Source organism: Genypterus blacodes, unplaced genomic scaffold, assembly GCF_046128005.1.
Source record: "Genypterus blacodes isolate CSIRO-AG114 ecotype Tasmania unplaced genomic scaffold, CSIRO-AGI_Gbla_v1 ptg000048l_1, whole genome shotgun sequence".
In the NCBI taxonomy this organism is placed as follows: domain Eukaryota; kingdom Metazoa; phylum Chordata; class Actinopteri; order Ophidiiformes; family Ophidiidae; genus Genypterus; species Genypterus blacodes.
Genome location: NW_027466861.1, coordinates 320,031 through 343,574, shown reverse-complemented (window position 1 = coordinate 343,574; position 23,544 = coordinate 320,031). Strand labels below are relative to the sequence as shown.

At 46.1% G+C, this 23,544-nt stretch overlaps 1 protein-coding gene across 1 annotated transcript; it reads left to right on the top strand.

Moving 5' to 3' along the window:
- Window positions 1-15,367: 15,367 nt before the first annotated feature.
- On the top strand, window positions 15,368-22,103 carry myclb (MYCL proto-oncogene, bHLH transcription factor b). Its single transcript, XM_076150042.1, has 3 exons — window positions 15,368-15,577; window positions 16,352-17,016; window positions 18,856-22,103. Exons 2-3 carry the CDS (start codon window positions 16,395-16,397, stop codon window positions 19,623-19,625), a joined length of 1,392 nt encoding a protein of 463 aa, XP_076006157.1. The 5' UTR covers window positions 15,368-15,577; window positions 16,352-16,394; the 3' UTR covers window positions 19,626-22,103.
- Window positions 22,104-23,544: the final 1,441 nt, after the last annotated feature.

Sequence of the window (23,544 nt, the reverse complement as noted above, 5' to 3'; positions counted from 1 at the left end):
GTCATGTGCTTTGTGTTCAGGAGTTTTGTGCTCAGAGCCTCAAGAGAAAACACACAGACACACACATAACAACAACAACAACACAAACAACTGGAAAGTAACTAAATACATAAATATTTGCATTTGGTAAAGCACTGCATTTTTTATTTTTTAATTAAAACATTGACATATAGAATCCAGTTGTACTTTTGCTGCGTTAACTTGGGTAAAGACCTCGAGTTCCCCTAATGCTGCTGACACACACACACACACACACAGACACACACACACACACACACACACACACACACACACAGACACACAGACACACACACACACACACACACACACACAGACCTGCCCCATGGTACAGTATAGCAGTCTAGCCAAGTCCTTCTGCATATACACACATTGTGCTGACCGACTGTGCAGAGATTCAGTGTGTGAACGAAGCGGCTGCAGACAAAACGTTTAAATCGGCTGCAAATGTTTCATTGGATTCCAGTTTTCATTATTTTTGCATTATGCTAAAGTTGTGCTGTGAGTTTGTGCCGCATAATAACATCTGAGCTGGGATCCAGATTCGCTCTTTTGTTTATACGATTGTCGTGAGACTTGAGGGCAGAGTTGGGTGGGGACACGATTAGACATTCCTCTGTAATCACATCACAAGCTGCCACTTGCCTCAAACATCAGCGGGTGCGTTAGCAAACAGATGTGGTTGATATTTGTGAACTCAAAACAGCCACAGCACAGATCCAGGCGAGTGTTTAAGGAAACAGCTGTGAACATAAAGCTGTCTTGCAAACTAGTGTCCTTCACTTGCTTTGTGTGCTTTGAAACCATGATGCCAGCAGATAGAAAAGTCCCCTTCGCCGTCACCTGTCCGGGTCGTGACCCCATTGCCGCTTGCACAGACACAACACCGTGTTCAGTGTGCAGAAGTGCAGTGACGCTCAGACGCTGAGCTGAGGGGTTCAGAGTCCACAGCTAGGTGTAGTGTGGTGTGAGTCCAACAGCTATCAGGGTGGACTGACCTCCATGGCATTGTAACATCTGAGCCAGACTGATGATGTCACCCGTCTGTACACCTGCAGCTTGCCTACAGGTGCAGTCAGGTTCACTCTGTACAAATGTCATGTTGATGTTGAATCCTGGTGTGACTTCAGATTTTGCAGAAGAAGAAACCTTTGAATTGAGAACAGATGATCCACAGAATAGACGCTCAGCATACAGATGTTTGTCATTTTTCCAGATGTGTGTCTCTGGCTCTAACAATCTAAAGCTGTGATTGTTGTCAATTCATGAATGAGACAGGAAGGAAGATGATCGGAGAGGCAGGATCCTGTTTCCCTTCTGGGCCCAAACTACATTACTGTTGCGTGGCCACACCTCACAGTGGCTCATTGGCTATAACGTCATTATCTGCGGCCATGTGTTGCTTCCATTATCCCAGGACATCGCCTCTCCTCTGCGCGCTGGACCTTCACTTACAACCGTCAAAACACAAAACCTTGCCGAGTGCTGCTTGAAATGCAAATTGGTAAGAAGAGAAACGCATGGCAAAGGCAAATGGAAGGTCAGAAGGTCCAAGTTCAAAAATATGACTTCCCTCCCACCCAGCAGGGGGCTGTGATGGAAGACGAGTTCAGGGTTTTGCAAAATGAAGAGATCACACAGCATAGAGTAATGATATGATCTCACGCTGGGACGTAGTGTGAAGCATCGGATGGTGTGTTTGCAGAGTAAACAGCGCAGACAGAAACCCGATGAGACGATGCAGAAATCAGAGAAGCTCCAGGGACCTTCAGGCTCCGCTGGGAGAAGCAACGAGAACAGAAGAATTGTGAGAAAGACAAAGGAAATAAGGGAAAACAGGAAAGCACGTGGACGGCTGCTGCACCTGAACGTGCCTCGCCATTGTAGAGTACCTGCTAGAAGTTCTCCTCTTCTGTTTACTGCATCTGACCCAAATGTTGCATCTAGTACGAAGTGGGAGATCTTTAACATTTACATCTCTTTCCTGATCTGTCTGTCGTTACGCTACGAACGCAGCTTTGGTTGCATTCACGGTAACGAGTTGAATTTGTGTTGAAATACTTGCGTTGTTATTGTTGTGAAGGACGACTACGACACACACACACAAACACACTACTACACACAGCTGTACCCACAAGCCAATGTCAGGTCATACGGACGCGAGAAAGCAAGCGACACCCAAATTCAGTTTATCAGTCGCATCGGTTATCACTTCACCTTTTTATTATGATTGGCACAGGCGACAACATGATGACGTTACACCACCTATAAACACAAACAGCCGGCAGTTTCTCTCGCCGTTATTGCCTGTCATGATCTGGCTTTAGTTGGTGATGTGTTCAATGCCACGTGGAGGATCAGCATGGCGTGACTGTGTAATGATTGAGCCGGAGGTCACGGTGGACTGTCAAAGGACGCTGACTACAACCACGCTCAGGCACTTGACTCCCTGTCAGGTCAAAGCATTTCAGCCGCTATCAACGAGCGCATTGATTTGTGAGTGAATGAATAGCTGGGATGTTTGCTGTGGCCGGACGTTGTGTGTTGTTAGTCAGCGCGTCGTTAAAGTATCTAGAGATATAGAGCCAGAGCAGGTGGGCTGTCAGAATAACTGTCTATGGTTATGCCCCTCACGAGGATCGCCAGGTTTATTTATATTTAGAATGGAAACTGTGACGTGTGAGTGTGTGTGTGTGTGTGTGTGTGTGTCTGTCTGTCTGTCTGTGTGTGTGAGTGTGTGTGGGTGTGTTTGCTCCTGTTCCTTTCGGAGAAAACAAACAAGGACAATACGAGTAAGTGGGACTTCACCACTTCGCCGTCAGCGCAGGGACTTGTGAGGTGTGTGATCCGAGCCTGCGTCATCTCTGCTGATGCTGCTGCTGCGGCTGATGTGTGTGTGTGTGTATGTGTGACTCTGTTGTAACACACTCAGACCTACAGCAGACAAACACTCCTATCAGCGAGTGAAGAACAATTATCTCTACAAATTAGCCATTATCTTTATGACCACTCGGGGGAAGGTGCTGTTAATGTTTCCTGTTTCCTGCAATCAGTGACTTCTCTCCTCTGCAGCCTTCCAGGTCACAGGTGTGTGTGTCGCGTAATTAAGAGTGTGTGATAGTTTAATTGGACGCGAACCAACGAGGAAAGATAAAGAAAACATAGATCATCAGTCCAAATGTGGTTCTGGATTCCGATACACATTAACGACACCACCAAAGAAGAAAAAGGTCAAAGCATAGACCAGAGCAGCTACACGTCGGTTTGTACTACACTATTATTACTATGTGGGTTAAAAAACTCATTCTGTCATTTCACTGTGAGAATATACAGCACGGAAGGGATAATGTATTGATCCACGATAATCACCTGCTCAGTGTATTATCCCTCTGATTAGACAGCTAAGACCCAAAGCAATAAACAATAAAGCAACTCAGCAGTGTGAAACTGCAGCAAACAAGCTCATTATTAAGGAAATAACTGAGTGTAGAATGCAGCAGTTGACTAATAAGCATAATAAATATAAATGATATATATTAGATACTTTACACATTAAAAGTTATATATGTACATTTTTGGAGGATGTTGTGAGTTAGTAAAATAATTATAGTTAAAGATGGTTACCTGTTTGCAATATTGGCTGATGTAAGCAGAAACAACAACACGGTTTACTTACATTTTGTTGTATTTCAACGTTATTCCATAAATTTAATGAACCAATTATCCGTAATGTCAACAGGTGAACCGGGTGGAATATCTGTTGTCTTGCTGCCATCTGCTGTCACTTTGAAGTATTGCAGTTAACGTTGCTGGGAAAGGACATCGCTCACTCAAACACACACATACACACACACACACACACGCACGCACGCACGCACGCGCGCACACGCACACACGCACACATAGTAGTTTGCAGTTTGGTTTGCAGGTAGTTGTTCAATTTAAAAACATTTATTCTTTTATCATGCTTTGATATTGTGTGTAATTACAGAATATGCCCACTAGAAGGCAGTAAAAGCAATTTTTTCTGCAGTGACGCGCAGTGAAATGCAGGCGGCAAACTCTGACGCTGAGCTATTATATACAAATAAAAAAGAATAGTAGATATAATTGAAATAGTAACATATAAATATAAATATTAAAGCAGATTCAAACACAAATCAGACGGACATGTTGCTTCAAAATCCTGTGATCTGCGATGGCCCGTGTTGCTCTGTGATACTCTGTGCTAACTGCTCCTCTGGACCAGGCTGCTGGAAACCAGTACAACTTCACCAGTACCGGTCACGTGTATACAAACACTTTGTACACTTCGCAAACTGAGAGTGTTCCAGATTTATGAGCTCAGTAGAAGAAGAGAGAATGTGCTTTTCTTCCTTCCGGGCTTTGGTGGTTGAACCTCGCTTTACATTTTCTTATCTAGCAAAGCCACATTGAGTGTAAACCTGTTTCCTGTTCCTGTTCCTGTTCCTGTAGCTCGTCTGTATCATTAAGTGTGTGTGACAGTAGGTATCGTGATCACATCAGCAACACACACATTCAGGTTGGACATCTGCTCACATCCCTTTAACTAAAAGACTAATAGGTCCAGTCTGCCTTTAAATGGGTTGGGGGGGGGGGGGGCGTATTGGATGATGTCATTGCTACCTGTCTGCCTGACTGAGTGATTAATCACCAGGGGGCTCGGAGGAGGGGAGGGGGCAGGATGGGATTGGAATGAGGGAGGGAGGGGCGGGAGGAGATGATGACTGATCAATCACTGTGACTGACAGGCTCGATCCCTGGATCAGCCTTCCTGAAGGAAAGTGCATCTACATACACGCACGCACGCACACACACACACACGCACACGCACACACGTGCGCGCACACACACACACACACACACACACACACACACACACACACACACACACTGAGAGAGATGCAGGAAGAGAATACCATATTTCAAGATTTTAAGTTGAAAAAGGCAAAATTACAACAATTCAATTCAATTCCACTAAATTTCTAGCAAATGTCTGTATCATCACATGCACATACACACACACACCTTCAAAAAAGCTTCAAATTGTCCTGGTTTGTTATATAAGAGACAGTTTGCTATGATAAACCCACAATCAAGTTATCAAAACCCTTAATGATTCATAAACAAGCAGTGTTTCGACATTTTACAAAATGGCAACATGCTCTTGAAATCGAGGTCAGTCAGTGTGTTTGCAAGGATTCATTCACGCTGCGATTCCAATCAGATGCGGCCGCGCAAACACACACAGGATGTGTTGCATCATCGCAGAGAAGACGAAGACATTTACGTGCTTGATTCAAATCAAGACTCTATTGCATAATGTAGACCTGTTACTCATAAACATACTTTGATTTGAGCTGATTTCAGTCACATTAAGGTGAACACATGACGTTATAGTGCCTTAATCGCAGTATGATTGAAACTGTGTCTAAAAAAGTGTCTTACAATTTGTCTACCGAGACATAAATTCAGCGATATTTGACTGTAAAATTCCTGTTAAATCGCCAGTTAGTCACTTTAAGGCTTAGCTGTTTCCTTTTTGGCTCCATTTCACTTGTTTAGGCCTTTGCAGTGCCGTATTACACATACACACACACACAGGCTTCACCTCCATCTCAATACGACAAGGCTTTGAAGGTAAAATGAAGGAATTTGGGTCCCCAGGGTGCTTGGCTATTTTTTTCCCCCACCCACCCCCGCACAAGGTGTCCCTGTGGGAGAAATACACCCAACATCTGATTATAACAGCCTGAGTACAGATGGATTGACTCTCTCTCTCTCCCTCTCTCTCTCTCCCTCCCTCCCTCTGACACACGCACACACACACACACGAGCACACACAGGCTCTGATTGTCACCATCTATTCATGTCACTGACACATTCTCATCATGGTCACTGTACCTCGTGAGGAAGAGTGTGGGAGGTAGACACAGAGAGAGGGAGAGAGAGAGAGAGAGAGAGAGAGAGAGAGAGAGAGAGAACATGGTACTAAGGCGCACAGCTTCATTTCAATGCTGTTGCTAAGTAGAACAATGCAAAGAAGATCCTGAATCATCCGTCATATTTTCAAAGAAACCAAATTAATATTCAAGCTTCCTGCCCTCCGCCTTCCTCTCTATTCATCCCTCCCTCCCCACTGATTGGCAGTGAATTATTGGTGCTTCAACAAGAGAGAGAGGCAGAGACAGACAGAGAGAGAGAGAGAGAGAGAGAGAGAGAGAGCCCACCCAGAGCCTGGAGGAGGAAGAGGCAACCATCTGAGGGACCACAGCCCGCCATCAAAGCTTCTCCCTGAGGTCGAATCCCTCCGCCCTCAACCATCAACATCCATTCATCCCTTCCTCCTCTTCTTCTCTCACCCCCCCTCCCCCTCCACATTTTTGTCATCCCCTCACATTTTCTTGTCTCTTGTCTCCGTCCCTCCCCTGCTGTGGTCACATTACATGGGTGCAGACGATAACATGTAACAAGATGCTCCTCATTGATATCTGCTTCTGATTACATCTGGCCGTGATGCTGTCTGCCTGTGTGTGTGTGGGTGTGTGTGTGTGTGTGTGTGTGTGTGTGTGTGTGTGTGTGTGAGTGTGTGTGTGTGTGTTTGGGTGTGGGTGTGCACGCGTGTGGGTGAGCATCTACAAATGGACGTTTTTTGCCTTGAAGCAAAGTTTGTTAAGGGTGGGAGAGAGAGAGAGAGAGAGAGAGAGAAAGGTTCCCAGAATGACTTGAATTCTTGTTGCCGGTGACCTTCTGCCTGCAGTGTGAGAAGGCCATATGCTGCACTAACAACAATCAGGAGGTCTCACACACACACACACACACACACACACACACACACACACACACACACACACACGCTACATTTAAGGAGGAGCTGCAATTGTTAAGTTAGCCATTGTGTCTTCCTCTGCAGGGGTGGAGAGAGAGACAATGGTTGTGTGTCTCTTTAGTTTGGTGGGGGTGGCAGTGTGTGTGTGTGGTGTGGGGGGTGAGGGTGGGGGAGAGTCCTCATTCAATGCATGTATGGATGTATGGATTCCAGCAGTAGAGTTGTGTGTGTGTGTGTGTGTAGGCGCCCAAAGGTACCTGAGGACAAATTAGGACGTGGTGGACTCACATAGACGAGACGTGATTCCTCTGTACATTCTTCTCAATCTTCTCTCCGTCCAGACACAAAAAAAGCACTTTTATTTTGTCTGCCGGTGAGAGTAGATAAGCGTTCCTCCTCTCTGCGGCCTCCTCTGCTCCAAAATGTCTCTTTCACTGTCGATACGCCGCCGGTGGGATCGATTGTCTGCTCAGTAATCCTGCAGCTGCGTCGGTTCCTGGCCATGAAATGATCCTAATCTGGTTTCATAATGAGAGACGGATCTATATTTGTGACACCTGACGACGACGACAACGTGACCGTGTGCAGCAGTGAAATCACGCCGGAGTTGCTGTATCTCACACACTCATTACGGTCTCATCGCTCACCTGTGTGAAGCCAAGGGACTCACACCTGCAACCAGGCAGGGAAACGAGCCCATGAGCAGCACACAAACAGGGAATAACAAGCTCTAAAAACTTGAAAAGTTATTGGAGTTAAGTATCAGAATCCCATTTTGTTAAACTGTGTATTTGTGTAAATGTACTTTGTCACTTCCTCAGTTATCCTCAGTTAAACGACTCAGATTTGCTGATGTTTTACGTCAATACTAAACACATTTCTGCTCATTTAGTCGCCTGCTTCCTTCCTGAGCGTGACGGTGATGAGGCTCTTCCTCACAGCTGCCTTCACCTATCCGTCTTCACTGTTGACGAGCTCAAGCCCCCCCAACCCCCATTCCTTTGATCTCTGTATGTCCCTTTGTGTGTGTGTATGTGTGTGTGTGTGTGTGTGTGTGTTTGTGTGTGTGTGTCCCATCTGTGCTCGTGCGCCCATCTGTAGGTCACCACACGTCGTTGCTTTACAAAGACCTTTACAGTCTGGCCGCATATCTCTTGTTCTACTGAGCTCAATCTGGCAGTCGGCACCTTACCGAAGATAAGATAAGATAAGATACTTTTATATTGGTCAGGTCACATGCAAATCACACATAACTTGAAATTTATGCAAATGGGGGTTCGGTGCCTTGCTCACGGGCACCTCGGCAGGGCCCTGGAGGCAAACTGGCAACTCTCCAGCTGCCAGTCCACTTTCTTGGTCCACACGGGGACTCGAACCGACGACCCTCCGCTTCGCAAAACCCAGCAAGTGTTCAGGTCCAGAACTAGCCCCGGTTCTGTGGTCTGTGGAATTTCTGCTCTTTGAAGAAACAGCAGGCCTCTCTCTGGGTAAGGACAGTACCTATCGCCCTTTTTTTTCCTCATTAATTTTCTCACATAAGAGCACAGTGTAGCGTCGGCTCTTCCTCTCCAAAATTGCCCCAATGTTGCCGCCTGTGCATCTGGCAGCCACATAACTCGACTCGGCTCAAGGACGGAACGTCGCTGTTTTCTCAGAGCGAGGCGGCGTTTCGTTCCTGTTGTCGGGCGATTCAAGGCTGCAGTTTGGATTTCTTTGTCTTGGATTTCTTTGCTGAATTCGTGAAAGGAAAAAATCTGTCCCCCTGAAAGTAAAGTGTCTCAGGATCATTTTGTTGTCTTGACAACTAGTCGTGATTCACGGTTTGCTGTTTGTGCAAACTTCAACCATAATCTTTGATCTGTGCTCCACAGACGACAATCAAAGTTTAGGGTCAAGTTTAGGAAATTGAGAGATTTAATGAAACGTCTCTGATACAGATGAGTGTGAAAAGGGATGAGATCAGAACACTCTGGAGGGTTTCAGCTTCAAGGCCAAGCTGCAACACAAAAGTATGTGGACACACAAGCAAATGAAACATCAACACACAGTAAAGTTACCGAGTTTGAAAACTTTATGGCCTTTCCGAAAACAAAACATTATTGGTTGTTTGTAATGACTATATGTTTACAAGAAAACATAGATATTGATTACTTTATTGATTGATTATTTTGTCACATGATGACCTCGCTCTGTGCTGAAACAGGAAACGGCCTTCCTCAAAACGCGTCTACAAAGTGGGAAGGGATCTAAAATTAAACTTAGTGAACAGGGATTTCCCTTCACCGGAACCAAACGGGCCCAAACCGGGACAAAGAGTCCTGAAGTCCCCAGCAGACCAACATGAGATCCATCAGGCGTGTAGGAACGAGGCTTCACCACAAGGTGTCCCACTACTGAACACTACAGTATGTACAAAGTGGATTCATGAGAGGTTCCAGCAGCTTTATGAGGACACACGCACACAGATGTGTGACCCCATCTGTCCTTGATCCCCTCCTTTACTCTCTTCCATCCTTCCTTGGTCCCTTCCTTCTCTCATGTCTTTCTTGGGAGCATCTCAGAGGACATTTCTGACCTGCATTCCCAACATTTCTCTTAATTTCCTGTTGCTTGATCGTATTTTTGCCTTCAATCAGAGTGCAGACACATTATTTGAGAGTACTGAGTGCATGTACTAACTGATTGCTTCGTGATAGTGACTGAAGTCCTTTCTAAACCACAATGAGACATCATGAGTTGTTTATTTTATCCTTCAAGCGCAACAACGTTGATGGAACTGCAGGCCGGTTCTGAAAATATCACCACCCTGTAAACAGTAATAGACACCAGAGCAGAGATGCATCACACTCTCACACACACACACACACACACACACACGCGCGCACACACACACACACACACACACACACACACACACACACACACACACACACACACACACAGTGTCTCTCATGCACGTACACACTGTGATAATCACCCAGACAGCAGTTATGTAACATTCACACAGGGGATTTATTGGAGAAAATGTTAGTGGGTTAGTGATGTTTGCTTGTGTTTGTTTACTACAGTTTGTCTGCACATAGAAGTGGGATTATCAGTACTCTCTCTCTCTCTCTCTCTCTCTCATTCTCTCTCTCTCTCTCTCTCTCACTCCCTTGCTCTCACTCTCTGTTGTGCTCTTGTGTGTGTGTTTGTGCAATGCTTCAAGAATGCTCAATAACTCAGTTATGTAATTGCTTCATTTTCTTCAAGTCTGTTCCTGTGAATGACTCTTCACCTCTGTAAATCTCTCCCTCTCTCTCTCTCTCTGTCTCTGTCTCTCTCACACACATCTTTTCCATATTGTCTGTTCTTCACACCCTCATCTGATTTGATTTCCCCCCCACTTCACCCCTATTTGCCTTCTTGCATTTTTCTGCATACACTTGTCATTCACTGCTTTTGATAAACACAAACACATGCCTCTTTTTCACACACACACTTCCTTTACCTCTCTCTCTCTCCTTGCCGGGTACAGTCTGTGCTGGCAGTCTGTTCCCCCTGAATTGATTTCTACCCACAATGCAATAAAAGTCAGAGAAGGCAGGAGGGGAGCAATTGAGTAACAACAGCTTGTCAATCAGTGCTGCTGATGTGTGAGTGTGTGTGTGTGTGTGTATCTGGAATGGGGGTGGGTTGTTGACACACACACACACACACACACACACACACACACACACACACACACACACACACACACACACACACACACACAGGCTCATGTACATACACAAGGCATAAAGTATAAAAGAGGTTTGCTTGTCGTTGTCGCTCAGTATGCAGGCATCATGGATTTCTTGCCGATGTGACGTGTTTCCGTAACTGCTCATCGTTGCATTTGATTACAATCGATTCCTCCTTTGCTGTCTTACTTACTAAACGTGTTGTTTGTGTGTTTGTGTATGCATAGATGTGCTGGTGCACGGTGGTACAGTAGATTGTGACAGGCAGGCAGGGATAAGTTACAGAGCCGACGCAGCAGAGGAGAGGAGGGGATTTCTAAGTATTTCCTGGAATTCCACGTACTGCCTTTGCTTTGATTTTCTAATTAAATGGAAACCTCAGTAACACACACACACACACACACACACACACACGCGCACACACACACACACACACACAAGGCTCACCACTGGAAGCCGAAGTCTTCTTTGTTGTTGTTTTTCCAAATAAATGTGGAACCTTCACAGAGAAGATCAGGAGCAGGTACAAACTGGGAACCACAAACAGTTTGCTTTTGCTCTTGACTGTGAGTGACCACAGGCTGAGGAAGATAGATGCCAACCCGCTCATTCTCTTGACCTTTGACCTTGACCTTTCGTAATAGTTACTGCGAAAGCCAAGCCTCTTGCTCCCCCCCCCCGATAGTTCTCCCCCCTTCACCCATGACCCCAGCCCTCCATTTATCAACGTGTCAGCTGTGACATCATTCATGATGTCATGTTGCTAGGGTGATTCCATTCATGATGTCATTAACAACTCATGATACATTAACTGTGACATGCTAGAGTGGTTCCATTCATGTCTCCCACTGCTGATATTTGGTAAATCCACATAAAACATTAAATGATAAAGTAAATTAAATAAATGATGCCTGAACAAGGTTTGGAGGCGATTGGAGGATTGTTGCTCGTATTGACGTACACACACACACACACACACACACACACAGAAGCTCTCCACACATGAAAACATCTGATCAGAAACACTCGTGCTTAAGTGGGTCGAGAGAGAAACAGACAGAGTGAGAGTGAGTGTGTTTGTACAGATGAAATAAACGGTAGAAACGGCCTGGTGTAAGGAGCATCTGGACTGAAAGACAATCCCGTGTGTGTGTGCGTGTGTGTGTATGTGTGTGTGTGTGTCAGCAGGAGGTCAGCATCATCCACCCGGTAGCAGCTGTCACTTTTTTCCCTCCAGGTTCCCAAATTAAGAGAATCTGTGATCCTACACTCACACACACACACGCTCACACACACACACACACACACTCAGACTAATGGGCGTGTCCCAGACAAGGTGTTCATTGATCAGTCTGGCAGGTCAGAGTGTTAGGGTGAAGGGTGACCCCAGGAAGAGGAGGGTCAGGCCCTGTTGTCTCTGCGCCCATCACTCTCCCTCTTTCACTCTCTCTCTCTCTCTCGCTCACTCTGCTGCTCTGCCACTCCTTCCTGCTCTGGCGTCTCTGTCAGTGTCATCGATCATCCTCTCAAGTGCAGCGACTAAATCACCTGTTACCTAAATATGAATATTTAAACAGCAGAAGAGGCTTTATTCAGTATGTGATAGAAGGAAGTGCTTGTGTCTGACCTGACGCCGCCCCCCCGTTCATGTGAGAAACGTCAACAATGCAGTTCTGCCTGCTTCACACATATTTCTGTACATGTCGTCTGTACATTGCAGATACATTGTGTACTTTATACACATACATCAGTGTTGGGGAAGCTAAGGATCAGTGTCCTAATGTGAAAGTGCGGTTAACCTGCTCGTACCTGACAAAACTTTCTCTAACCATAAATCAAGATAAAATTATTAAAATATTTCAATCAATTTTTAATATATCTAAAATTGGTATTCAACTCAAAAATATTAAAAAGACAAATAAAGGAGAAAAGTAGGAAATTCTTATCTTGTAAAAAAATACTACCATATTAAGAGAGTGTGTGTGTGCACTGTTCCTCCAATCAATCACCTCCAAACATGACACAAACACCGTTCAGGGATCCAACATTTAGCATTTTGTGCTTTTCACATTATTTACATCTTTTATTTATTTTTTATTTGCATGACCAAATTAAAGGAGGTTTAAACCTGAATTGAGTCACTGATGGTGTCATAGATGTTCAGTTCACTGTTGATGGTGTCACAGCTGTTGATGATGCCATAGCTGTAAATGACATCATCAAGGAGGCAATAAAAACACCAAACGCACACACCCACACTACTTTTAGGAGACTTTGGAGAACAGCACGCGTGTGTAAGTATGTGCACTTTTCTCTTGTTTTGACATTGTATTGAGAGATAATTTAAATGTTGGTTTCATGCAGGTTCGGAAGAAAATGTAAGACTTTAATGATATTCTTTTTTCTACTCTTTCTGCCCTTTTAATTACTAATGTTTACCATTTTTGCACTTTAACTGCTGTGTTTTTATTTGTTTATTACTGTTTTTATTTACTACTGTGTGTGTTGTGTTTTTATACTAGTATGTTTTATTGTTTTACTGTTACCTGTTATGCTGCTGCGACGGAACGATTTCCTATCTATCTATCTGTCTATCTGTCTATCTATCTAAATGTGTCACTGCCTAATGAAGTGTAGCCTATTAGGTGTAAATTGTAAAACTGAAAGAATTTAGCCTTTATAGAGAGATTTGCATGGATCATGTTCTATATAATGAATATAAAAGAAGGTTTTGGAAACCTATGTACATGATTCCAACAGACGGAACTCCTGATAAAAAGCTCAACACTCTTCATCCTCCTATTTGATCAATGAAGACGTTTGTTTGTGCTCACTGTTGCAGGTCGTTGCCTTCGTCCACTCACGCTGAAGGAGGGAAATAGATTGAGCATCTGAAAGCACAGAGCCAGGCGGCAGACTGAGCGACGAGATAAAAGCACCAAGGAGGATGAGCAGAGAAGGAGAGGGAGTGTGGGAAGGAGATACACACACAAACAAAGTGAAAGATCAGTGCCTCAACCTCTTCAGCCTGTGAGTAAATCTCTTGGGAGGATCAAACCTCCAAAAGTCTCACTGTTTCATGAAGGGTCAAGGTCTTTTTGATCAGGGGTGACGAGGGGATAAAAGCATCAGCGGGGCGGGGGCAGTGGGAGAAAAGTAGGCGAGAGGAAGAAGGGCAGAAGAATGGAGGATGAGTGACGGAAGAGGGAGTTGGGGGGGGTCTGAATATGATGGGAAGATGAGCAGGACAGACGAGGATTTCACGCCGTCTGAGCCGCAGACGACGGATCCCGGTTTGTGTGCAAAGTTTGAGCGACACAGTTATGATTCATGAGGAAAGGGGGGAGTCTAGTATGATAAGAATAACAAGTGTCAGCAGTTGTGTGTGTGTGCGCGCGGTGCGTGCGTGTGTGTGTGCAGCTGTCGATGTGACACACATGACAGGACAGACGCAGGGCCTTGCCTCCAAATCGACTCTCTCAGAGGGAGGGCGCTACATCATAAGCTTGGTATTGATTACAGAGACTGAGAGATGCACTAGTGACATTAGATACTGCAGCCATATGTCCACATGACATCATAGCGTGACTGTCTGGCACACACACTCTCTCTCTTACACACACACACACACAGCTTATATTCTCCCTGATGTAGATGCCTTCTTCATCTCGGTTATGTAATTTTAAAACAAGGCCCGCACACCTCAGGGCCAACAAGGGTGTGAGGAGCCTTTTCAGGATGCCCCCATTGATAGATCAATACCAATAGATAACGATTGATTGGCTTCTAATGTGTCACGGTGATTCCCTCTGGAGAGAAATATAGGTTTTGTGGCTTTAATGTATGCAGTTTTGTTATAAAGATACAACAAAACTGGGTTATTTTTCTATAAACGGTCACAGATTCAACCTGAAGTTAGCAGTCGAGTCTTGAGTCAGCTAATTTGTGAGCACGATAGTTTTAAGTCGAAGTAAAACAATGACGTGTTTGAGTGTTAACTGAAGATTATGAACCGTTTGGAAGCTCTTTTTCCACTTTAAACTGTTTCCTTGTGAAATGAGGCACTAATTTGCTCACATATGTGGTTTTGCTCTGACTGCAGATGGGCGTTGTCATTCATCGACCCGTATTGATCCACCCTCCATGTAGTATCCATGTATTTCTGGATTTGTTTACACTCACACACACACATAGACACACACACTCACTCACACACACACACATTTCAGATTATTTATCTAGTGTTTGCTGTGTTGAGAGCTGTTCATTATAGAGCCATTAAGTCTATTTTGTCCATTATTGAACTCATTTGTAACATAAATCTTGATGTAATTTGTAAGTCGATGTCTAAATGTGCCTGAATGGAGACTCGCCGAGTAGATTTGACAAAGATGAGAGTAGAGCAGGTTTCTGTTGTGTCACTGTCATTTCAACTCACTCCTGCTCTTGATCTGCACACACAGATCACACAGTGGACTGCACCGCTCCTTGGTGAGATAGGTGTCCAGAAGGTGTCCCAGGTTTAAGAGGCGATGCGGGTAGAGCCTCAATCGAATCATGTTTGCATTGCTATGACACCAGCAGAACCCGTCTTATCTTATGAAATCAAGTGTCATGTAACTCCTGTGCTTTCATAAGACTGCTGCTGCTGCAGATCACGCGTGTTTTCAGTGTGCTGCGCCTTTAAACGGCGCGCGGGGCTGCGCTACTACGACCCGCCTCTTTATGCATAACAGCCAGCGCTCCTGCCCTCGGATCATATAGTGCAGCAGCCCGCACACACGGCGACCACAGCTGAACGCGTAACAGCCCCGTGAGCAGCCAACAGAGCCAACAGCTGTTTACAAGCCGAAACCCCCGCGGACGGATTTCGCTTTTGACGCAATCCGTGTGTTCCAACGCGCCTTTGATGTGTTTGGTTCGTACTTCTGTGCGCACGGCGGCAGATCTATGAGGACGCCGGCAGGCTCTTCATTCTGCGCACCAGGTAGGCGAAACTCCCCGCACGCACTAAACTTTAAAGGTTAGAAGAAGAAAAAAATGCGCAAAACCCCGAAGCCAAGTTTGGAGGAGTTTGGTCTCCGCCGGCGCGCATCCTGTCGCTCATTACTTGATTGGAGCTTTACGTCGCAGCTGGAATTGTTTCGCCGCGACAAGGAGCTGAAAGCGGGCAGGAAGACGCCGCTGCCCGAGCAATTAATTCAAAACATTTAGGGTTAATTTAGTAAATCTATTTCTGCCGAGCAGTCACCTGAACCGCCCCCCCTCTCTCTCTCTCCCCCACTCCCCAATGTCACACTATACTACTAAAACACTGTTACGTAATGAAAGTCCGTTGCGAAACTTCTCAGCCGCCGTTAAACGCAGTAGTACTTCAACTTTGTGGTACTGGAGCTCAGTTTTCCTCTGAGTGTCTGTGTGTGTGCGTGACGCTGCATGAGCTTATAGTAACTCTATTGTAGTAGAGCTGCTGCCGTAAGAGCACACGCTGTTCCTATGTGCACTTGTGTTTGCTCGGTAAATAGAGGCTGGGAAGATGCTAAATGTTGCATGTAAACAGTTTTAAAATGAATATATTGTCAGCATTGTGTCATTTGAGCACTCTCTCACACACACACACACACACACACACACACGCGCGCGCATACACACAGACGGATACACACCCACCCAGAGGCCAGTTTGTGACAGATAAGGGGTGTGATTATTGAGCTCAGATTCAGATCCGGTGCTGATCCAACTGGTGGTTCTCTCTCCGCAGACCGAGGGAACAGGGCGTGATTCACCCCCAGCCTGCAGCCCCGATGCCGGGCATCAGCACCACCGCGCCTCATTATGAAAACTGGGACATGGACCACTTCGACCACTACCAGCATTATTTCTACGACGACCACGACCCGGATGAGGATTTCTTCAAGTCCACGGCACCCAGCGAGGACATATGGAAGAAATTCGAGCTGGTTCCGACCCCGCCCATGTCCCCTATCCGGGCAGTGGAAGGGACGGGCAGGGTTGGGCTGCTGTATCCGTCTCTGGGGGACAAACTGGAGTGGGTGTCCCAGTTCCTCGGGCAGGACGACGAGCAGCAGGATATGCCCTGTAAACTCGCCACAGCTAATGACTCGTTCGGGAACCTGAGCTCCATCATCATCCAGGACTGCATGTGGAGCGGCTTCTCCGCCGGGCAGCAGCTGGAGAGAGTTGCAGGGGAGCGCTTCGCTTCTTGTCCCGGGACGGCGGCCAAAGTCGCCGGCGGCTCTGCGGTGACGTCTCCGGTGAGAGCGCAGTGCGTCCCCGCCGAAGCCCCGGCGCTGAGCGGGTTGGCCGCGGAGTGCGTGGACCCCGCCGCGGTGCTCACGTTCCCGTCAACCGGTGGCAGCAAGAAACAAGTGTCCTCTGGATCCGAGTCCCTCACCGACTCATCAGGTCAGTAACACCTTTGTTTCTATAGTAACAATTCCTGCACTGTGATTGAGCTTTATTGATCAGGTATCATTATCGCCAGAATCAGAATTGTTCTTAATATTTCCAAAAACCTTAGGGAAGCCTGTCTTTACGTTTCATTTCCTGACTTTTTGTCAAACGCAAGAACGTAGAATAATAATTGTAATTGATGTTGTTGATAAAATGATTCTAAGTGTAGTTGTTGTTCAGTGGGAAGGGTAGTGATCCTCACCATACTTCTTGGTAGTTTTATCTGAGCAATTTTCCCTGAGGATGCATCATGTTGCCCTTAAACACCATATCTGATTATGTGATGAGGGTGATTTGGGCTCAGTTTGCTGTGAAGTGCATGTAGCGTTCAGTGTGCCCAGCCACTATCTGTGAATGGGCATTGGCATGGCACATTATCACTGCATTGCGTTACCTTGGTGCATGCAACACATGCTTCCAGCCCTGAGAGCTGACACGCCCATTGAAACATCTGCTGCCTGGCAAGCCTCCAGCACACCAGCTGCTCCCTCTCTCCCCTGCTCCTCCAGCCTGACTTATGATAACAATATCCCCTCCGCAGTCCCCGGCTCTCGGGTTTGACACGAATTCAATAAGGGCGCTCATTATTGGAACTTTTACGTAACAGCCCGGCAAGGGGAGGAAAATCCACCCCTCTTTTTAAGTCTAGCCCGCTAAATTTCCCCCGACTGGAGACCTACTTTCCCTCCCTCTACACCCTGTGAACCCATATGATCCAGTTTGGTATGTAGGCTGCCATGTGATGTGGAGTCTGCACCCATGCATACTGGTGTGTGTGGAATGTCACAAAGAGAACTTGTTGCTGCATTCCTGCCGCTCAACAGGCTGCCGTGCCAATTGTGTCAGTGGGTGGATTTGGTGGTGGTCAGCCCAGGCTGTGAATAGAGCGGGATTAGCCCTTTATGAGGTCGCCACGGCCACTGGAACTCTGTGACTTCACTGTGAGGCATTCAATTGCACCATTTAAGAAGGAAAAATGCTTTCGGCTGAGAGGTGGACGAGCAACCATAGGAAATGTATTGTTTAATCCAGATAAATAGTGTGGCTGTGTGGCTCGTAACCTGAGTTGTCATGTTTTATGGCTTTAAATGCTGTAAATGTGTTACTCGTATACAGATTACAGCGTTCTGAGCGTTCACAATGTGCAGAGGCGCAATTACTTCCAAAGTGTGTTTCAATTTACGAGCGCTTTGAAATCTCCCAGGAGTCCTCATCAGTTTGGCGGGAATCGAGTCAATATGCCGCTCCGTGTGTTTCTCAGCCTCATTTCCACTTAAGTCAATAGAGCAGAAAATGTTTTTAAATGTCATCGGCGGCGGATATCAGCCGACTCCTTTTGACAAGGTGGAGAGTTGCTGATTTACTCTTCCCTCTGCTCCTTCTCCTCCTCCTCATCTGCTCTGTCTATGAAGGAAGGGGGAGTTTCCAGTAAGGCAGCTGACATAATGTGATGATTATTCACAGCATTTGGGGGTGTGTGCATTAAGGCGCGCATGCTGGGTGTGTGTGTGTGTGTGTGTGTGTGAAGATGAGGTTATTTGATTCCATTTTCACAGAAGCATAAAATTGATGTTGAGGGCTTGTCTGTTGTTGAGTGACCCGTCATTTAAAATAGTACTTTTTAATAGCCATCGTTTATATTTTAGACCCACCATGAAAAGTTCAGTAATCTGGTTCCCGTTCCACTCAAGCTAAAGAGGTTAAAGGTTAAATTCAGCTGTCAGCAATTACACAGTGAAACACATTTCTGTACAAAGGCATCATTTAACACAGTCCTTGTTGCCCTTTCAGATGACGATGACAAGGATGACGATGAAGAGGAGATCGACGTGGTGACTGTGGAGCACAAGCAGCGCAAACCTCGCCGGCTGGTCAACACCCGCAAACCTGTGACCATAACGGTGCGAGCGGACCCCATGGACCCGGGCATGAAGCGCTTCCACATCTCCATCCACCAACAGCAGCACAACTACGCTGCCCCCTCCCCGGACACTCTGCCCCCGCCAGTCGAGCCGCCCCGGAAGAGGGTCCGGCACGAGGCCTCGGCCCATTCGCACCAGAACTCTCACCCGCACCAGCCCCGGCCCGGCCACGCCCCGCTGAACTCTGACAGCGGAAAGTCTCGCGGGGCCGTAGCCGGAGTCGGATCGGAGTCGCCAAACCTCAGCGCCTCATCTCCTACCTCTTCCACGTTGCCTTCCTCCCCTCCCTCCTCCTCCTCTTCCTCCAACGCCCACAGCTCGCCCTCAAAGCACCACTGCTTCTCCCACCTCTCCAGTCCCCAATCCTCTGATTGCGAGGACACGGACAAACGCAAGGCGCACAACTTCCTGGAGCGCAAGCGGCGCAACGACCTGCGCTCGCGTTTCCTGTCGCTGCGGGACGAGATCCCGGGCCTGGCTGAGTGCCCCAAGACACCGAAGGTGGCCATCCTGACCCGAGCCACGGAGTACCTGCAGCAGCTGCACACCGCCGAGAGGCAGAAGGCTCAGGAGAGGAAGCGGCTGAAAGCGCGGCAGCTGCAGCTGCTGCACAGGCTGGCACAGCTGAAGCGATCCTGAACGGGTGGAGGATCGGCTGTCACCACACACAGACACGCACACAGACACACACACCTGCAGAAATGAACGGGGCGACATGAAGGAGCAAAGACACTTATGTTCACTTTGAGTGGGTCACATTGGAATAGAATTGGAATAGTGCGGGTGGATTTCTTTAATGTTCTGTTTCTTTTTTTGTGGTTTGCACATTAGCTTCTGAGTGACTAGAAGGCTGTTTGCCAGGTTGGACAGCGAGCGAGAGACTGATGTTATGCAGCGTTCAGTGGCAGATGAAAATGTCTATGGTTATTCAATTTGGGTTTGTCTTTGTCTCGCCGTTTATTCCCCCCACGCTGAAAAAAAAACAAAACAAAACACCCAAACTGTTGCTTGCCTGCTGTGGGTGCAGAAGTTTTCCAGTCGCTAAACTGCTGCAGCTGTGCTGCTTAAGAGCTGCATGGTCGTCCTTGAGTGTGGTAGCGCTCGGTGTGCCTGCACAGCAACCATGTGTGCTGATGGAACCTCTTCAGCCTGAAGGTCTCCGGGAAGCTTCTCAGTAGATTCTTCTACCTCAGCTTCTCTGGGCTTTTATCAGGCTGCGTTCTTCTTCTTTTGTTCCTCTCGTCCTCAGTTTGACGTTGTTGTTCTTCTAAAGCCCCGGCTCTACTATATCGCAGTTTTGTCCCATCTGATTTGTTTTGGTTCCGCTTGCCGAGAATGGAAACCCGGGGGGTGGATGCGGGGGCTGGAGTGTGACTGCTGCTCTGCAGAAGATCACATTTTTTTCAGTTCCAGTCCCAACTTCAGCCCCTGCTTGATTGATTGATTCTTCTTGCATGATGGATGTGTACAAACGGCACCATGCCCATAGTGACGGCCTGTTTTGTAGCATTATTTGGGTCAATTTTGACGATGTTGTTGCCATGCAGTCCGGGGTGTTTTTTGAGATATTGATCGTAATCGCACACGCAATGACTCTCAAAACGACGGCTGCATCAAGATTTTGAGAAAAATATTAACCAGAATTTCACTTTACCTTCTTCTCATCGATGTGCCATGGAGACCAGCCAAAACGCTGAATGTCGGCTTCCATTTATCAGTCAAAGAACCTCTCTGGGGACGATATTTCTCTAATTGTATCCGCACGTCGGCAAACATCAGCAACGCCAACTTTTAGCTCGGGATGGTAAGCCCACTGGGTTCTCGACTGTACATGCATTTCATCTTGATATCATTTTTGTAAAACTGAATTTGCATTTGAAGCGTCGCGCCTCTAGAAGCCTTTTTGCTGTATGTACACTCTCCTGTTGGATGTTATGTATATAGTAACCTTACTGTACAGTCCCCTCCGAACCCAAACCAGAGCTGTCGACTTGACTCATCCTCGTTTCTGTTCCCGCGTCCCACACGGGGCCAAGCTTGCCGGCTTTTGAAAGATAACTCAAAGCTTCTATTTTTGTTAATAAAATGACAATGGGAAAAAAAAGTCAAAATAAAAACACTCACTGAATATTGATCACACTAGCCACTTTGTCGCACCATGTTTTTTTTTTTTGTTTTTGACCCGATGCCTGTTTGTTTCTTTACTTTCCTTGTCTCTTGATTTTTACACGTCAGAGTTGACAAAAAAAGTTTTATACTATATTTTCCTACAGAGTTGTGTTTCAGTGTGAGCTAATGACTGTTTTGTTGTGCTAGCTGGCAGGGCTTTATTGGTGGTTATGTGCTGAAGTTTGGCACGCATCTCCCTCTCCTCCTCCTCTCTCCCTCCTCCCTCAAATACAGCATGAATCGGGGTGATCGATTCATTGAACTTGCGGCTGTGTGGAGCCTTTAATCACCTCTTCTTAGTGCTTCTCTTTTGTTTTGTTTTATTTGCACGCCTGGTGCTCCTGATTGCCCATAAGCCATGTAACGGAAAACACTGTAGCCCTGGAACCCGTACTGTAAATGACTTGATCGCGGCGAGCAGCATGTCATGCTTTCACCAGCACTCAGGAAACTCCACGTAGTCTGTAGCTCTTGTTTATGATGGAGCCAAAGGCTGTGCTTTAAAAATACCCCCTGCTTCAATATACAGTATATATATAATAACCCCCCACAAACCCACACAGACAGAGAGAGAAGTATGATATACTTGGCCGAGCTTTAACTCTAGGATATTAACACTAACTCTTCCCCTTGTGTCCTTCCTCCTCCCCATCCTCCTCCTCCTCCTGAGCTGTAATTAGTTTGTCTGCTAATCATCTCAGCACAAACCACCAGCAGCCCCGGCCGCTCCTGGACCCTCAGGGGTTGTTAGCCTTATTTTTGTTTCACTTCTGTTTAATCTGTATTGGTCACTGGTCTCTGCTGTTGGCACAGTCATGGTAGCAGTAGCGGTTACTTTTGGGAGTGAAAGGACAGTGACTTTGGAGCCTTGTCTCAGCACTTTGTTTTTCTGTACCTCATAAAGCCTCTGTGTTTGGGAGAGTTGAGTCCGAAAATTAATAAATTCATTGTTGGACATCATGATTGTTGGTGTGATCACTGTTTACTGCATCCACACGCAAGCTGACAGGAGAAGTCTTGATTTCCTTCCCCGAAGAGGATGCAACGGCTTTCCAGACATGAGATCATTTTCATAAGATCTCAGAGAAATGTAATGACTCAAACAAGTACACATAGTCCTGCCTCAGCGTAATCATAACTGGAATAAGCATCTTTAAGCGATGGCAGAAAGAGCATGATATTGCTCAGCGTGTCACATTTCTGTTCACTCAAGGCCTGAAATAGCTTTAAGCGTACAGGAAATCTATACACTGGTGCACATTATCTAAGAAGATGATTCTGTCATCTCTAAAACTTGGATTCTCTCATTTTCATCGGAAATCACGACATCTTTGCACGACCTCTCTCAGCCTCTGTATATTTGATCGGGATCTGATGGCATCACACGGTCAGAGTTATAGTTAGGCCTAGGGTTATGGTGCCTGAACTTAGAACTATACACTCATACTTTCAGAGTATCAAGAGAGAGGTAAGAGGTTTCAGTGCCACATCTTACCAACCCAACAATAGAAAATGGACCTGTACAGCACAGACAGGCGATAACACATGAAGACAAATCACTCACACTCACATTCCAATTTTCAATTTCCAGTTCAGCTGTGCGTCTGTTTGTTATACGTGTGTTTCTTACACAACAGCAAATGCTCAGTCACCCCTGGTCTAAAACGTAGCCTGAGGGATGACCAGAAGACCAGAAGAGGACCTGAGACCTGTTGTACATTAAAGATTCAAACCTGGGACGTTTGTTGCTGCCAACATAATTTTCCATGATAAACCACCTGTTTGAGTGAACACACACACACACACAGATCTCCCTCCTCCTCCCCATCCCGCATTTGTTCTGAACAGTCTCCAAGGCAACGCATCCTGGCATCTCTGCCATGGCAACAAGCATCTTTGCTCACGGCTGCTGAGCTCCATCAGTTTCCATAGAAACAACATCAACTATTCCTCATTCTTCTCTGCAAAGGCTCAAACATAATAAATGTTATAGGGGATCCGGGCTGTTTAGGGGTAAAAAGTCCACCTGATGCCTGATGAGTTAGCTCGGCTGGACTGGGATTCATGTGGATCAGTGATTGGTAAGTGGACAAGGATGAGCTGGCAGCTCAGCCAATCAGAGCGTGTGATTTACATCAGGGGGGACTAACATGAGGACATAAAAAATGCATCTGTTCTCTTAAAATTAGCTATATTCTTCGTACATTATGACTTTATTCTCACAATGTTTTCCTAAATCTTAACACATTTCGACTTTTATCTCAATTACAACTTCATTATTTTCACATTTCAATTTTTTTCTTGAATTAAAATGACTGATTCCTGTGATTACTTCGATTTTTTCATAAAATATTATAACTTTATTCTCCTAACGTTTCGATTTTACCCT

Excerpts from the sequence above, each read along its gene's own strand:
- myclb (XM_076150042.1), top strand. The coding sequence starts at position 16,395 with ATGCCGGGCATCAGCACCACCGCGCCTCATTATGAAAACTGGGACATG. Across the intron at positions 17,017-18,855 it reads GTCCCTCACCGACTCATCAG|ATGACGATGACAAGGATGAC; the intron begins GTCAGTAACACC and ends TTGCCCTTTCAG.